Here is an 18454-nt window from a genome sequence, read left to right as displayed (position 1 = left end):
AAATGCAGAAGAATCTTTGGCATTCAATACAGTACGTATGTATCTATACACATGCACGTACACACACACATTTTTTAAAAAATAATCTACAGTCATATGTCAGAAAACCGTCGAGTGAAACGAAGTGGAGAGCTCATACATGTTAATTAAAATCATCTAATAATAAATGTGATCACTTTTAGCTCTGAAGTAACATGCTGTACACAAAACATTCCTTCAGCTTATCTTCTTGTTGAATCCAAGCTGACTGCATCACTGATATGGCATTCATATTTTATTCTTCACTCTTCTTCCTAAATGTAAAAAAAATATAGTAAATATATGAATGATAATATTAAAATGTGTTCCTGCAGATTTACATATACTGAACTAAATGATTAAAGTGAAACATATGAATAAATTAAGAGATCTCAAGCATTTGTATATAAGAGGATGTACAGACATACCTATTACTTTATGTACAAGCATGGCCATCCCTCGAGTTCATGAGACAGACGCGCTGGGATTTTTAATCTTGGTTTACTTAGTGGCACTTTCAATAGCTGAGATTATATAGTATCGTCAAATGGTAGGGTGATTAGTGAACAATGAACTGGAATGGATGTAGAAAGAATCAGTTGTGGCCTTATTTGAGGTACTATTTTGGCATCTTTCTAGAGGGACTGAAGGAAACCAGAAAAATCAGTCAAGACACCTGGTCTCTGAACCAAGGTTTGAACCCAAGACTTCCCAAATAAGGAACAACAGTAATACCGACTTGACCATGATGTTAAGTCATGATTTTGGAGAAGCTCATTACCCATAAGTAGAGAGAATGCATTTTTCTATTAAAACTATGACTCAAAGAAATCATTGAATTTCCCCTCTTATGTTTTCAAATGAAACTGGGTAACTGGCTACTTGCAACATCTGAGAGACACTTGTACTAGCTTTTAATCTTAATTAAAGAGTTGTACTAGCTTTATTACATAGGAAAGCTCTTTACCGAAGAACCTACAGATAAAAGTGTCTAGGAACCAACTGTCCTTTAACAAGTAACACTGTGGGATGGTAACTGACTGGCCACTGTACACTGAGATGGCACCTACTCATCATGGGCCTCTTAGTTAGTTATTGGAGAGGGTGGGTTTCCCCATGCACTTAGACCTGTATTGGTCCACTGTGCTTCCTTCTATGATATTCTACCAGTCTCTATATCCTACCGGTACTGGTGCTTACCATCAGTCCCGCCCAGCCAGTGAGACCGGCTCTACTAGCTGAGAGGTATCTATAATGCTTCCCCCATCTGCCAGAGGTATTAGAGACTGCTGTTGGGCGGGAAACGTCCGTAATTTGGCTCAGTGACCTCCTTTGGAGATATGAGGTTCTTTTACATGCCGTAAAGCTACGACGCGGGACCCACGGCTTAAAGTCCCTCCCGGGGGACTTGCTCCCTGAATTTTTCCGCCCTTAAAAATTTGACGGCCTCCGCCGGGTATTTGAACCCATGTACTACGAGTCATAAGGTGGGAACATTACCTCTAGACTACAGAGGCCGCTATGGGCCTCTTAGATATTGACCGGTGGAGGAAAGTATAGACAGAATAAACAATTCTCTATCATATACAGTCAACACCCAGCCCTGGTATAGAAGGCAGATGTCTGCATGGTTAGAGCTGGCATATCAGGAGGACCCAAATCAAAATGGTTCTGGCTTCAGTATTACAGTTTGGGTTCTTTGAAAGGACCTAGAAAAACCAAGAGTGCACAGTGAACCAGTGGTGGTCTGAGTGCTTGGAGCAACTGTAGTTGTCCCCTAAATCAAGTCAAATATTACATGGGAGGAGGAAATGCACTTTATTATAATTCACTGACCAGGTGCATAGAAACCATGGTACAAGAGGTATCAGTTATGCACAGGGCAACAGCTCCAGGCCCCCTCCCCTCTTTTACCTTCAGAGACTGAATTTGACTGTAAATATTATTCACTTTGTCAACATATTACATTAACCTTCATCATAAAGAAGAAAATCAGAAGAAACTGCCATAAGATGGTGACTTCAAGGTTAGCCAGTACCTTGTGGTTCTACACTTCAGCCACTTAACTTTGCAATTCTGACATTTGCCATTCTCAGCTTTGCACATAGTAGCACTGCCTAGTAACAGAGCGGCGCGCTTCTATGTTGTTTGCAGTTGACACTGGGTGGGATAAGGGAATGTGAGCTATAACTGTATTTGGGGTGGGGGCTCCAAACACTTAAGTTGCACCAGTCACCTAGAAATATGGCTGTGCTAGTATCAGAGACAAATTTATAATTAGAACTGCTGTTCAGTTCACATTAAACTGTACACAACCAATAATGTAATATGATAATAAGTAGGAATGTGAAATCCTGGTTCTAAAGTTATTAATGTACAGAGGGTTTCAGTATTGAGGTTGCATTGCATTGGATGGTAGAATGATGAAACAGAAAGGCTCTGGAAGGAAACTGACATGGCCTAGCCAGTGCTCTGGGTGATTCGAACCAAGCACTTCCAAAATACAAATTTAGAGCATTATTTCTACAAAACCCTGTTTGATATATTAACTTATAACATTCTCTTTTCTTATATAAGTTGTTATGGAGATGCACAGAGCCTGTTTGTGTCACTGTCTCAGGTACAATCTCCAGGGATGGACCTGCATTAAAAGACATGTCTGTGCTGTTAAAAGTTTAGGTTTTGCATCTGTAACATTTATATTACATTAGTACACAACCAAACCGTGAAATTTATCAAAATATGGATTAAGAGTTTGTTATGTTAGTTACTGAATTAAAGATCACTGAAAGGTGTTAGTGATATAAACAAAAAAGTAACTTAACCCTTCACAGCACATTGGTTACCACCTGCCCTAATATGAACAAGACCCTGTATTTTGTCCAAACAGCACACTAATATGTTTCATTTGATTCTCACAATAAATAATGGCTAATTACCTAGACAGGATGGTCTTTATAGTGCAGCTAGAGCACGCTCATAGTGAGGTATGAACTAAATTTTTATTTATTTTATTTTATTTATTTAGATGATATTCATGCTTCAAAGGGTTAATGACGCATCTGTTTTTATCACAGGTGGCATGAGATTACATACAAATGTCTATTTTCAATGCACAGAAATCATTTCCAGTTCAGCACGAGACTTAATTTGAAAATTCTGACAAACGTAACCTTGGGAGGATTAAAATTATCCCTGGTGGTCGCTTATGTACTTAGGTGAAGTATTGTATTTACTTGCATAGTTTTTGCATCTTCGTACCCAGAAAATTGTGTCTGAAAGTTCTGGTACATAACATTTGTATTATTTTTCAGGGTCAATTTTAAAAAATCAGACTAAGGAAATTAAAGCTGAATGTGATATGGCAACATAGTACAGATATTCCTGCCTATAGACTCCACCATGTGAGAACTTGATGGTCATTTGCAGTGAAAATGCAGCATGACAAAATTTTAACCAATGCAAGTTTTGCAGGAAATGCGATAAAAGGTGAATGATGTGGCAAAATGGTATGGATATTTGCACTTATGGATACCATGTTATTTGTTGTTTGACAATGGTATGAAAATTACCCCCACCAAAAATTTGAACCAATATGTACTTTTTACAGATAATATGGTTAAAGCCTAATCTAATGTGGCACCACAGCATAACTATCCCTGCCTATTGACTGCACCATGCAATTCATTGCTGAACACTGAGATGAAAAATGCCCCTTGAAAAAATCTTCGCTGATTCACACTTTTTGCAGGAAACATGATTAGAAATCTCCATACCATGTGGGCACAATGAACTGAACTTTTCACATTTCTTGTGAAAATTATACATTGGTCAAAATTTTATCAAAGGTGCAAATACTGTATTTAATCTTCTAAAGTCTCTATGAAAGTAGAGGTGCATAAACTATGTGAGTAAACATGATAACCTTGAATAGAATCCTTTGCTGAACTTGACCAACATTCAGAATATCACAATGTTGAAATATGGCAGAGTTCAACAATTTTTAAATTTAAACAGACTACTGGTAACTGAACCTCACAGAGTATAACGTGTCTAACATGGTTTTTCAATGGTTAATAAATATAACTATAAACTAAATTTTAAATAATATAGAGACGAAAGTTTTGTTTGAGGAAGGATGAATCTGCCTGTTACATTATATGAAAATATGGCACACAGAAAAAACCGCCCAGATATAACATGCAAAAAACCAAACCATTATTTTCCTTGCGAAACAGAAATATTGTTCTCTGTTACCACCACCGAGAATGACCTTGAAAAATCAGAAATGGCACATAAATTATAAAGAGTATATATTATACATATAGAAAGACAGGCTGCCATAAAGTGAAGTATGATTATAATACAGTATGAACACTTTAAAAGCCATTTAACAACATAATGTATCTTGATTGAAGAGAAGGTAAAATGTTATATAACAGAATTTCTTAGACTCAGACAACACTGAGTGCAGTTTCCATGTTTTAAATTTCTTCTCAGCCTTCCGCACATTAAGTATTTCAACGGATTTCAATAACCACAGTAACAAAAACTGAAAATACTCTACTTCCCAAATTAATTTCCAATATACACCATGCCATGACTCAGACAATTAGTCACAAGCTCCTCATTGCAGATGTTTCAGTTCATGTGTGATCCATGTTTGAGAAAGTGACAGTGCGATGGTTTCTTTCCAAGTACTTTGGTTTTCCCCCCTCACTCATCATTCTGCTAATTGTCTCCATGGATTTATCATTATATACAAAGTCTGGGGTCAGTATAATAGGCCAATTTGGGGTCAAAGTAGTAACAGACACAGCACTGTCGCATTACAGTTCCCCAGCACATCTATATCATAGGTAGGGGATGTTCAGGGTGAATGACACAAACACCATATCAACTCAACTACCTTACAAATAATTGGGTTACATTGCCAAATGTTTAAGGCATGTCTGGTATACAGGATTTCGTGAGGTGGATCTAACACCATCTCCAGATGTCTGGTTGTCATGACACCAATATTATATTGGGCATTGTCCAATGTCTGAGGTATATTTCACATATATAGCGTTTCAGGAATTCGTTCTACTCCCATCTTCAGGAAACTGGTCATTGTTATACTGATATATTCTTTACTATTCTATTATTTTACGGTTAGTAGTGATGGTTGAGATGGAGCCAGGACCTTTTGAATACTAGGATAGTATGCTAACCACTAGATCACCATGACTAATCTTAAAATAAGTAGCGATAAGAAATCTATCTGTATAATAACAGCAAACCACATGAAAACAGGAGTACATCAATGTCCAAAGTGATGTGTATATCAAATATACTCCACATACTGGACAGTATTCAATTTTATATTGTACAGTGAATCAACCACTGCACCAAACCATTATAGGTTCACTGCTTGGCATAATATTCACAGTTTATTTCACTTCTTTTCTGTGGCAGGAACTATGATGAAACTCAGTGGTCTTTTGGTTAGTCTTCAAAAGGTCCCGAATCTGATCTCAGGCTACTATCAGCACACAATGACAACCACCTGCCTAAGATGGGTGTTACGTGAAATGTCACATATCAATCAAGAAACATTCTATTGTGATGATGATGATACATTAGTAGTCCCATTTTACAAAAGCATAACATACATGCCAAAGGTTATTTCATACCTTAACACATTCTGATTTATTGAAATCTTAACATATGCTATAAACTGATAAATATTCTAATAATAATTATAGTAATTAAAAAACAATGTTATAAGGTCCTACTTTAGGATTCACATGCTGTTAGTCACCACCACAATCCCATGTATATAATATGTACATGAATCATTAATTCATAATTAACAATTACTTAAAAGTCACCTGAATCATATCAGTAAACACAAACAGAAATGGCAATAAATACTGGAATACAACAACTAAATTATCTTTTTTTTCTCAGTTCTAGCATTAGAAACTTTGGCAAATTTCCTTTCAACTGCATATGAAAGTTCAGCCAATACTACAATAATGAATAAAATTTACTGTCTGGAAATACTTTATACAAAAGTCGTTTCATTTCACAGCATTAACTGCTGATATTATTCATATATCTTACATAATTCTTTTTCTTAATAAAACTGTGTAACGAGTACCGAATCAGATCGGCTTTCAACATTGTTTTAAATTCACTGAGTATAGATGCATGAGAAAAAGTTATCACATTACTTTTTCTATCAGAAAAGGCATGATCATCTCAGCCTTTTAAGGTTAAATAAATCTATTTGAGTATTGAAGGAGACAGGGTATGATCTTCCTAATTATTTTAAATGTCTTCACGTTTTCAACATAACAGAATCAAGTGACGAGTCGTGTCCTTCATCCCTGCCGTTGAAGTTGCTCAGAAGAAAAAATGTTGTACAAGATTCATTACAATAATCAACTGTTGGCAGTCCTTTCAGATTCTATCTCACAAGAAGGCTGTTTTCAGTGCCTCTTATTATAAAATCATATTTGTACTACCAAACTGTCTCCTTCCACCATGGAAAGCAATTAAATTGTAACACAGATTACGTTTCTTAGAGAGTGAATATTTGCAATTGCATTTTTTTCCCTGATCAATCTCTTTTATCAAGATTTGGAAGTAAACCTTAATACTGTACAAATATTTATATGGTACATAATCTGTTCTTCTTATTGTGTTGCATTTTATTCTTAAAATTCCGATACATACAATATACGCATATGTACAGCTAGTTTCCTTTCATTTCACAGTTGCGGGAAGCATAAGAAAGACACATATATGCACATGCACACACTGATATTGACAATTTGTCAAAAAATGTGTAGCACGTCATCAACCTGAGCATTCCACTTACATTTCATTTTGCCTAACTTACACACTGGTGAATTTAAACATGACCATATACTTACTTTATTAAATGTATTCTCTTTAATTGAAGGCATTGCTTTTCTCACCCTTGTCCCATATCCAATTTTAGACGTTAGACAGTACCGCAATTGGGATTACTAAGTTTCTGGACTTTGTCTACTGTCTAGTCTTCTGAATGAACAAGATATTTTGATAACCGGATGTGTTTTTGCTCTTGGACGAAAAGGCGGGGAGGTGGTTATTCACTTGGGTCCATTAGAAAGAGCTTATGTCAATCATGATGACTGATATCAGATCTTTCTAAAAGACTTATCCATGTAGATGTCTCCCCACCTTTTCACCTGAGGGAAAATGCAGCATCAGTTATGAAACGTCATGTTCTTTTGGAATATTGGATTATAAATGATGTCCAGAAACTCAGCCATTCCAAGCATAAAACACTGTCAAAACCATTTAGAATGAGTAATTCAACTGTATACACATCAAAAGATAATATGTAGTAGCAGGGAGGATTATCAGCAAGTGACTGTAGACCATAAAATGCAGCATTATTCAGAGTAAAAACCTCGTTTTGGTAGCCACATATTAGATGACAACCATCACACGTTGCATAAATATACTCAACATAGCTGCCTTTTTTCTGAATAAAGCTTCATAAAGAGTTATTTCCCACAAAGAATAGAAGAAAAGCACAGTTATAAGTCTCCTCTCATAGATTTTGGTCACAATTTGCACCATCATTACACTACAATATTCAGTTGACCTAAGATATGTCAATATGTAATGAAATAACATTTTTGTCACTTAAGAAAAGTAATCATTTATTATATCCAAATACCTAAATCAGTTCTGTAGCAAAAGCATATAAGTGAAATTATCCTTTAATGTAAATGAATCATGCAGTATATTCAATGATGATGCAAAGGGAGTTCGATTTATGCAATAGAATAAACTTGCAAATATCAATTAGTTGTTAAAGTAATTACACAAGCCCAGATTGCAACCTTTTAATACCTTCTGCTTTTCTTCAGTCTCTAGATGCCCAAGATATGCAAGACACATTTTGCATATATAAATGATATCACACTATGAAGTCTATTTCTTCTGTAAATGCAGTTACCTTATCTTGCTCACACTGCTAAAAGTAAAGGGACGCTATCAAAATAAAAATTATTAATTCCATATTTCTCACTAATTACAAATCATCTACAGGGGACAACAAAGTAAACTTTGCTGCATGATCTGATGAAACTGTCTACCAATACCATTTTACAATTCTGCACAACCTGTGTTGCTACTGCTGAAATTAGAATGATATTCAAGTTGTGTGGGAAAGTGATATTACAGTTTCACCCTCCACATTGCATCCGCATTCACAGTTTACACTACAAAAATCCCATGATTTAACAGTGATCAACATTTTAAATCCAGGAGAGCTGACAGCCCCAGAACTCGTCTGGGATGTAAGGTCATTCCAAATAAACTGTCTCAGATATTTCCAAATCATATGACCACTGAATTCAAGTGTGGCAAAAATTAATGACCAGCAACATTTTTGCACTGATGAAACTACAAAATGTTAATGCATTTCTAGTGACTGACAAATAGCAGACAGGAGTCACAAGAATACTGAGCAAGTTGGCTCAATTTATAGAGCTTCAAACTTGTATTAGGAAGGTGTCAAGTTTCAGCTTTGGCAAGGGTGTTAGGTATCCTGACTAACAGTTTTCACACTTTCTGTCACTTCCTCCAGCCCTTAAATTAGGTCACAACTACTGCCTTCCATAATCTAATTCATTATTTGTTAGTGTCCACTCACTTGACACTACAGCGTCTGAGTTACTGACAGTATAATTAAATAAAGTGCAAATAAACAAAAACAGGCCGTGGAGGTCCACAGGGTTGTGAGAAGTTGAGGTCCCCACATTTTCTAGACAATTGGCTCAAAGATGGAAGTAAGGCTGTTAGTCTTATGCTCCAGATGCCCTTTACCCCTCAGGAAGATTCCTGGTACTCATTTCTTTTAGAGGCTGAGTCGACCCCATAACCACAGTGTGGGTGGAAGAATTAGATAAATTGAAAAAATCCACCTCACTGGGATTTGAACCCACACTTGTATCACACTGCCTCAATTAACTATGCTACTCTAATATAAAATCTACTAGCTGTCCTTACTGGGAAGCACTGCTATAGGCAGTACTGACATATTGGCTTCCTCATCATACAATTTAGCTTCTTTATCGATCAATCTTAGAGTCGAGTCTGCGGTACTGGATAAAGCGCCATGTACTCTATGGAAATAATGAAAAAGTTATGTGAATCTCAAATGTACTATGCTGGTCACAGGTATTATGGGCATGCCATAAGTTGGTGTGGGGTGTATGTAGGTGGGACAGGCAGTTCAGAAAATCCACCTTAAGGAGAAAGTGTAGCACACTGATGTACTGTTTCCAGCACATGGTCATGCAGAAATCTGACCGCCATTTTACTCATGGCTTGAATCCCAGTGAGTTAGCCATGCATCAAATATAGGACTACATAAGACTTCAAAACATGACTGCAGACAGAAAGAACTTATACAAGAGGGGCAAAGACTGTGACAAAGAAGACTGAGCTAGTTATTGCTGTTATGTAACAAATATTCAGATTCTGCACTGATGAAAGTAATGTAATTGTGGAGGACATTACAGATAACTTCATAAATAACTGACACTGACAGTGGTAATGATACCAAAGATGTGAAATTATTTATGTCAGATTTTGTTCCCCTCCAGTGCAGGTAAGTGGACTGACGATGTTTTCTGGATATAGTGTAGCATAAAATATCACCTGTTCCAAGTATTCACCTCTGGCAACTTCTTGTGGCACAGAAAAAATATAATGTAAAGTGTAAAAAAAAAACAGCAATGAGGATTGACAAGCACATATAAAATGTAGCAGTTAAAGGGACAATGAAATTCCATTAACTTGTAATCTCAAGGGATGCATAACACAGATACTCTACGCCATTGATTTCTGGTAACTCACTTGTGGCAAGTAGACAAATACATTTCTGATGCCTAGCCTATGACTATAAAGTAACTGCCGTTTACTGCAAACATAACTTAAATGAGGGAACTGGGGGTCTCACAACAGTGATTATGAAGAGTAATTTCTTGTGGGATGTGACACTGTATAATCTGGCACAGCTTTATTGACATTTTGAACAAATAAACTGCTTCCATTTTCTGGGTCAAAGAGTAAGTCAAGCAAGCAGCAGACAAGGTACTCATGTTCCCCTGAAACATCAGTGAAATTCTATCAGGGTACACTGCATCACATCCTGAAGGTCAGCACATCTGACCCCCAACTTATGAATGCGCGATGTGCCAATGCCCTGTTCCTATGCACAGTCATTCAAAATTCATAACACTCAATATAGTACCTGAAATAACCAAGGAATTACTGAGCAAAAGCTGAATGTAAAGAGCCCCAAGCTTCTACTGCATGAGTGACTCACAGTAGCTGCTAGCCTCAAACTGCCTCCCCCAAGCACTACTAGCTAGCTATTCTGCCACGAGAAATTTTAATTAACAAGTTCTTATGCTGTTCATAAGTCAAGCATTCACACAGTGAGGACCAAGCATATTCCACTTAAAAATTATACACCCCATAACAGATAACCAATGATATGGTGACATAACTCTCATATTATCTTGTTTCTCCTATTTATGATATTTACTTGCAACATCCCAAAGTCTGCAGTTAGGTGGTTTGAATTTCTACCGCAACTGGGAGATCCTGGGTTTGATTCTCAGCTCTGACAGCAGCTATTCACATTAAGAATTTTGTGATTTTACTCAGTCCCTTCCCAATTAAGCATTTACTACTGTCTTTTCACTCGAGGCTACATAACCTATACATTGGGAGCGTGACATTAAACAAACTAGGAAGATAATTATCAAACATGATTGCTCACATTCACAATTTCTTACATGTTCATTACTAAGTAACTAGTAAGCTAGATGGAGGAAAGTAATTTTGAGAAGCTAACAGCTGACCAGCTGGTCAAGAACCTCCCAACTTTTATGGAACTCAGACGTTCATTACCACGTTCGCAACAGTTTGCCTGTGGTCCTTATTCTGGGCCAGATAAATCCAGTCCACATCCTCACATCCTATATCTCTCAGATCCACTTTAATATCATCCTCTAATTTACCAATAATTCATCAAGGTGGTTTCTTCCTTTCAGGCTTCCTGATCACAATTTTGCACTTTCCATCTCCCACATATCTTGTCTAATTGTGCTTGACCTGATCATTCTAACAACAGTTTAGAAAATGCATGGAGTGTGAAGCTCCCCATTAACCAGTTTTCTCCAGTCTTCTGTCACTTCTTCCACCTTAAATCCAAATATTTTCCTCATTACTAATAAAAGTAATTTAAAAAATAAGTTACATATATATCAAGGTTAATTTTACATATATAAAAATGTAAAGTTGTCCCTGTGCTTAACCAATTAAACACTATGCCATGAAGACGTATGGGGGGAGTGGATGTATAGACCCACAAATTTTTTATACATATATACTGAAATTAAACCTACCTTCCAGGTACCAGTCTTCCTGAGCAGCAAATCAGTACTTGCTGTTTAATATGTTAATGTACCAGTACACAAAATGCTCTGGCCTACAACAGTTTACCACTTTTATTACTTTACCTGAGACAGTTATGTTTCAAAAAGCCTTAACTAATTAAGTCGAATTAAGGAGTAGCTACAATTATCTACATATGAACATTAAATTAATACAAAATAGGAAAATCTGGTATACATAAAACAGCATTTATTGCTGATGATCATTCATATTCAAAATACTATTCTTTTCAGAACACTTAACCACAGCTTCAATTTGGCCTCATCATTAAAGTGTGACATCACTTAAATATGCAAACAGCTGTGACAGTTAAAAAAATAACCAAATATTCCATGTTACATTTTAGCCATCACAGTACACATGCTGAGAATACTCCCATCATCCGTCAGCCTATATCCCCACCATTGTCACGGTTCAGGCCTGCGCCACCTGTTGCACCACTATAAATGGCGGCTCTGTAACTATACCTATTGGTGGTGGGACTGGCACGTCTGTCGGGGACTGCAGGAGAAATAATTCCAACCCCATCACCTCCTACCACTGCTGCTGCTACTGCTACTGCAGTCTCCCTTAGTGTCACTGTACCACCCTCATCCACCTCACCGATGCAAGTCTCCGCAAGTGATGCTTCAAGTTCCGGGTACTGAGAGATGCGGGAACGCAGCAGATATGCATAGGTTTTGTACCTCTTTAACTGTGGAGAAATCAAACAGAAACCATCAACATCTTGCCCAAATCGATGGCTGGTATGCAGATTTCATGCTGTTTTAACTGTAAAGGCATGAGACACATTCAGTGTCTTGCCTATGTGACAAAGGTGTGTGTAGCTTTTATGCAGTGGAGATATCAAACAGAATCACAAACTTCTTAACAATATGACAGAAGGCATGCTCACGTTTCGCATCACTGTAACTATCAAGATATAAAACAGAAACCACAAATCTTAGTAACATGAAATAATTACACTGGACATTGTCTAGCGTCTGAAGCACAAAGAATTATTCACAAATTCTGAACTGATGTTCATTTTATAGTCTAAGGGTAACCCAAACTAAACCATTCTTTTCAAAACAGATACCCTTTTTCTTCCAATTTGGTCAGAAAAGTTCAAATTAAAATATAATTGGTATCGATGTGTTCTCAATAATTTCTTGAGGTGTTAGTGATGGGGATGCCAATTTACCAAAGACCACATTTTGTGACAAAATGGAGCCTCTCGACATTTTACTGCCACTGTCCAAAATTACGTCAGGCTCAAATAACCTGAATGATTGAATTCACTCACAAGTTCACAGAACAAGGGTTTGCAGCAGTGCAGAACTGTGAGTTCATATCCATGCTGGTGCTGTATACTAACATCTTGCTGCTCAACCAAATACAGTGGAACCCCCATTAAACATCATCTGATTTAAGGTTTCCCCCCACCTAATATTTAATCTCGAAGACCCCAAATAAATAATCTCAGTATTAAATGACTTGCATTTAAGATTTCCCTCAGCTTAGTATCAAATCCATACTCCATATAAAGAATGCTGAATACCACAAACTAAGCCCATAATTCCATTCTGTTCTCTCATTTTCAAGTAACTAAAATATATATAATGTGACATGGACGGTGCAATGCTCAGTAACCCGCCCCCTGCGGTGATGTAACTGCATAGAAGCTGCTGCTATGGTAACAGGGCCAGTAAACACTCCCCCCCCCCCACCATGGTGACATAACAGCACTTCCCACACTGATGAAACAGGGGACACCACGGTTACTACGCAGTAATAAACAACTCTCGGCAGCGTTCCCCAGGCACGCCTGTAAACATGGCATTTATGCAACAGTGAAGCAAGGTGGGTTTTCCGCTGTCCGACTGAGGGTTTATGAGGGAGACTGGAATGCATAAGGAGTCAGTTGAAATGTAGCAGTCACCGAGTTCAGTGGTAGTGAGTGAAATGTGAACGTGAAGATGTTATAAGTCAGCTGAAATATAGCAGCAGTTGCGGGAAGAAGAACCGAACACGTGTTAATCAGCGATAGTGTGCGATAACTGGAAAGTCAGCCAGTGAAGACTTATCGTGTGATTTCAAGACTCTGTGTGTGTTGTAGTAAAGTTATATTGGGAGTGTGTAATTCAGAGAGACTGGTATAGCTCCTGCGTTATAAATACATGAAGACTACTGAAGATAGAATAAATTAGTGTGTAGGATTTGTAAACTGCCTAAACCCACAACAGTGTTATAATCAATTGTAGTTACAACTTGTAGGTTGTTAAATAAACCAATCAACAATCTGAACAGTTTTCAGTAGCAAAACACGTTACAGTATTCTTACTTCGTAGTGCAGGTACACATCCTTCTCCTTATAATTTTGAATACTGAGCGACTTGGCACCACGTTCAGGTGGATGTCGTCGGTGGCCTTCAAGTTCAGCCTCCAAACTTCGAACTCGTTCTTCATGGTCGCATAACTGGTCTCGCTTTTGAATAAATAAAAATACAAATAATTTAAATCACCACCATTAATGTACTACAGTTCATTATCTGGTAATATCCAAAAGTCGGAACACTGACCAATGAATCTTGGAAGAGATGAAATGCAACAAACAGTACTTGAGTTATGGAGTAAATTTCCCGAAGACATTGCAAAATGCCAGAAGAATTTCACTGAACACACTTCAGTTGTGTTAGTTCTAATATAAAGCAACTAGATGAGGGAGGTACATTCCAGATTTGAGTCAATTTACTTTTCACAAAAATACTCTTTGTGAATTTACACACCTTCTGGGCTTGACATTCGTTGTCAATGCAGTCTTAGAGCAGAACAATTGAAATTTAAGTCTTCTTAACATCATTAAATATTTGTTGTTTTTGATTTAAACACTGTATTATGATATACCTCTAAACTAGGTTGAATTCATATAAGTAGATTCCAAAGGGGTCCGATGATGGTGTATAATTGGGATTTATGGGTTTTTTACTTTTTCCATTGTCTAGAATTCTAAAGAACATTAATGAACAAAAAGTTCTGGAAACTGGATCTGTTTCTGTCCTCCGGTGAGGGAGTAGGAGACACTTACTCAGCTGGGTCTGTTAGAAAGAGCTAATCCTCATGACTGGGAATAATCCAAACTGAATTGATATACTTTCAGTGTTCATTTACATATCAGTTGCCTATCTTATAGATATACAATGTAAATCTTAATTGAATCACATCAATATTCATTATACTTTCTATACAGCTTATTAAAATATTAATATCGACTGCTATTTATTCCAGAGGAGCTCTCATCAAATTTTCGAACACCAATAATCACACAGATTCTAAAGGGTTCTGACAATGGTGGATGACACACAGAATTACTGTGTTTCTGGACTTCCATACCTAGTGTCCTCTATTACCTAGAATTCCAGACGATGGAAAAAGTCCAAAAAGTCAGTAATACCAGTAATATTAGGTCTGAAAGGAACTCTAGGGTTGAATTTATATTATTTAGTCATAAGGTATCTTAAATTATTTTAACCAAATAATAATGAAGTTTGGAGAATATTAAACATATTGATGACCTACTGTGAGCTTTATCCAAATACAAAACATTTCGCAAGAGCTAAGTAACAAGCTACAGCAAAAATATTGTGTGATACACATAGAAAGGGACAACAACAAAAATATCAAATCTAGAAGCGTGATTACATGAAAATAGGTATAAAAACTATACACGATAAAGATGCAACACAATCACACTGAAATGTAAGGTTTACTTCCATTCTGAGTTTTTCAGGCACTCCCAACATAATCTTGGCACCTACTGTACAGGTTGCTGGTGAGCTGCGAATACAGTACAGTTTGGACAAAGAAAAATTCTACACATACCAGATATCAAACCCAAGTCTTTCATTCTGTGGCTAACCACATTAATAACTGCACTGTCCCAGCTCATGATAAAGGCAAAGTTCTCCTTTGCTTAACTAAAGATTATGCTATGAAGAGGTAAGTGTGAGAGGTAGAGGTCCATGCATTTTCATGCAGGCACTAAATGGGACTGGTCAGCTTTACTTCCCAACTCTTTTATCCACAGGGAAAAAGTCCGTGGTACCCAACAGATAGAAAGCTGGGTGAGCCCCACAGTTAGCGTAGACAAGATAAACAGAAGAATCTGTTCCTGCCACGATCTGAACCAGTCTCTAACCAAATCACTATACTGACTGAGCTATCTCATACCTTCCAGCTTACTTACCAAGTTTAACTTGGTGTGGCTACAAGGTAACAGAGGTCTCTGGAACTTTCGCTGTGAACCAACGGCGCCAGCAAGAGGCTGGGCTGAGAAACTTGCACACACAAAGTTGATGGTATCAATCCAAGACTGAAGTTCCTTTGAGTCACTGTGAATCAAGTACATAAGTTACTTCTCCTAGGCTATTAACAGAAAAGCTGAATCAAATGGCAAGATCTGGTGTATGTTCTAGACAAGATGGTTGCCATCCTTATTATATTATAAACTATGGCTGGTTAATTTAACAAAGGGTTAAGATACGTAGCACGTCCACAAAGTAAGTTTCCCACTCGTCCCACAGCTAGCAAACCTTATATTGCGCGAAGCGACTGTGTGTATGTGATAGAGCAATGACGTAGCATGGCGCATGCACTAGCGGAATTTCCCTCGTTCCCACAGTAGCATCATTGCAGCTGTTGAAGATGGAGGCTCTTATTCCAACTCCTGCCGACTGTGAAGTGCGGTCAGTGATAAAGTTTTTGAATGCACAGAGCATAGCGCCGATCAAAAGTCATCGTCAGCTGTGCCGGGTCTATGGGCCTAACGTCATGAGCAAGCAGATGGTGCATTGCTGGTGCAGACAATTTACAGCAGGTCGACAAAGTGTGCATGATGAGAAGCACAGTGGACGGCCATCCATCATTACAGACGACCTGGTGGAGCTTGTGCGGGAATGCATTATGGAGAATCGTCGTGTCACAATTGCGGAACTCAGCAGTCATGTTCCGCAGATTTCCCGCTCCTTGTTGCACGAAATTGTCATGGAGCATCTGTTGTTCAGGAAATTGTGCGCCAGGTGGGTGCCGAAGCAACTGACACCAGAACACAAAACAAAGCGCATGGAATCAGCATTGACATTTCTGCAGCGGTACCATGACGACGGCGACGAGTTTCTGGACCGGATCATCACAGGTGATGAAACGTGGATTGCACACATTACCCCAGAAACCAAGCAGCAGTCAATGCATTGGCGTCACAGTGGATCTCCCTGTAAGACGAAATTCAAGCACACGCTGTTGGCGTGGAAAGTGATGTGCATGGTATCCTGGGACAGACGGGTCGTTCTCCACGTCGACTTCCTGACCAGAGGTGAGATGGTGAATGCTGAGCGTTACTGTGAAACACTGCAGAAATTGCGACGGGCCATTCAGAACAAGCGGCGCGGGATGCTTAGTGCCGGTATTGTCTTCCTGCATGATAACGCTGGGCCACACATGGCTCGATGGACAGCAAGTCTCCTGCAGGAGTTCAGCTGGGAGGTGTTTAATCATCCACCCTACAGCCCGGACCTCGCTCCCAGTGATTTCCATCTTTTCCTACACCTCAAGAAATTCCTGTCCGGTGAGCATCAGCGTTTTGAGAATGACAGAGAGGCGGAGATGGTTGTCACACAGTGGTTCCAATCCCAGGCGGCGGACTTCTATGACACAGGTATTCAAAAGCTGGTCCCACGGTATGACAAATGTCTCAATTCCGGTGGCGATTATGTTGAAAAATAGCTGAACACTTGCTGTATCCGTTGCAATAAATATTTCCATGAAATTGTGTTTTGTTTCTCTAAACGGCCCCAGGGAAACTTACTTTGTGGATGAGCCTTGTACATGCACAAATAATTCTCTTTTTTTCTGTGGGACTGAGCACTGTAGAGCAGATAACAATGTTGCAGCATAGTAACTGCTGATGTCATTCACTCCAACCCACTTAATCGACCGCGCCATAGTTCAAGCAGTTAGTCGCTGGCTTCCCATCGTGGTAGCCCGGGTTTGATCCTGGGTCTGGCCAAGTGGGATTTCTGGTGGACAAAGAGGGGCTGGGGCACGTTTTCTCTGAGTACTTCGGTTTCCCCTGCCAATCTTCATTCCACCAATTGCTCCACAATCACCCTCACCTATCATCTAGGGCTGGTACAATAGGCCGGAAGTGGCCGCAGTACAAGAGAATTAGTCCCACCCCACTAGCAATAAAAAAAAACACTTAATCTCCACACACACACACACACAAGAGGATTCAAAGCTCCATGGCTGCAAGCAGCAATTGCTCAGAAAGGAATATACTGAAAGCTGAAATGTTATGAAAACAAGAAATGTTGCAGAATCTTGCAAACTTACAATCTTAAGTTTTCACAGCAATTCAATTCCATTTGGTGAGCTCTATCAATTTCTGATGATGGAGGCAGACCCACTCACCAAAATGCTGGAAAATCATTCCATACTGGCAAGGCTGACTGCCCTAGAAAACTTGAATATAAAATTACCATTTACCTTGTTTGGAAGAGGTATTCTGCTTGATCTGCTGTCTGCAACCGAAACACATGTTGTTTCTTGGTGTAGTCAGATGCTTTTGTGGCCAAAGCATGATGAATCCGGATGGCATTGTGTAGATTATCACTCAATGCATTTTTCCGGAAGCCATGCTCATCTTTATGCAGGTATAGCACCAAATCACGCAATGTACAGTAGAACATCTTCCACCCTCGCTTACCAAATGGAGCTGAACACAGAAAAAAGAATATAATCTATCAAATGTTTGACATTAATATGACTAGATAGAAGGTCAGTTCCCTCCTTAACAACATTTGGAGATTAGGTTTAAAGATTGTATCTTGATAATCAGTGAGCATGAGTTCTCAGGGTGTATGTATGGGACTGGATATAAGCG

The 18454-nt window shown here is 38.4% G+C and overlaps 1 protein-coding gene across 2 annotated transcripts in view; it reads right to left on the bottom strand.

The window, feature by feature from the left end:
- Positions 1–211: 211 nt before the first annotated feature.
- Positions 212–18454, bottom strand: part of LOC111863643 — a 132780-nt gene continuing 114537 nt past the window's right edge. For both annotated transcript variants that reach the window (XM_023850139.1, XM_023850140.1), the window contains exons 9-13: positions 18058–18286; positions 15761–15905; positions 13859–14002; positions 12003–12229; positions 212–293 (exon numbers count right to left, since the gene is read on the bottom strand). In XM_023850139.1, the coding sequence (XP_023705907.1) occupies positions 275–293; positions 12003–12229; positions 13859–14002; positions 15761–15905; positions 18058–18286 (764 nt within the window). In that variant the 3' untranslated portion in view covers positions 212–274. The remainder of the gene's footprint in view (positions 294–12002; positions 12230–13858; positions 14003–15760; positions 15906–18057; positions 18287–18454) is intronic.

This window comes from Cryptotermes secundus, unplaced genomic scaffold (assembly GCF_002891405.2).
Source record: "Cryptotermes secundus unplaced genomic scaffold, Csec_1.0 scaffold234, whole genome shotgun sequence".
NCBI classification, from domain to species: Eukaryota; Metazoa; Arthropoda; class Insecta; order Blattodea; family Kalotermitidae; genus Cryptotermes; species Cryptotermes secundus.
Note: the sequence above shows the minus strand (reverse complement) of the source record. Positions and strands in the feature narration are given on the sequence as shown.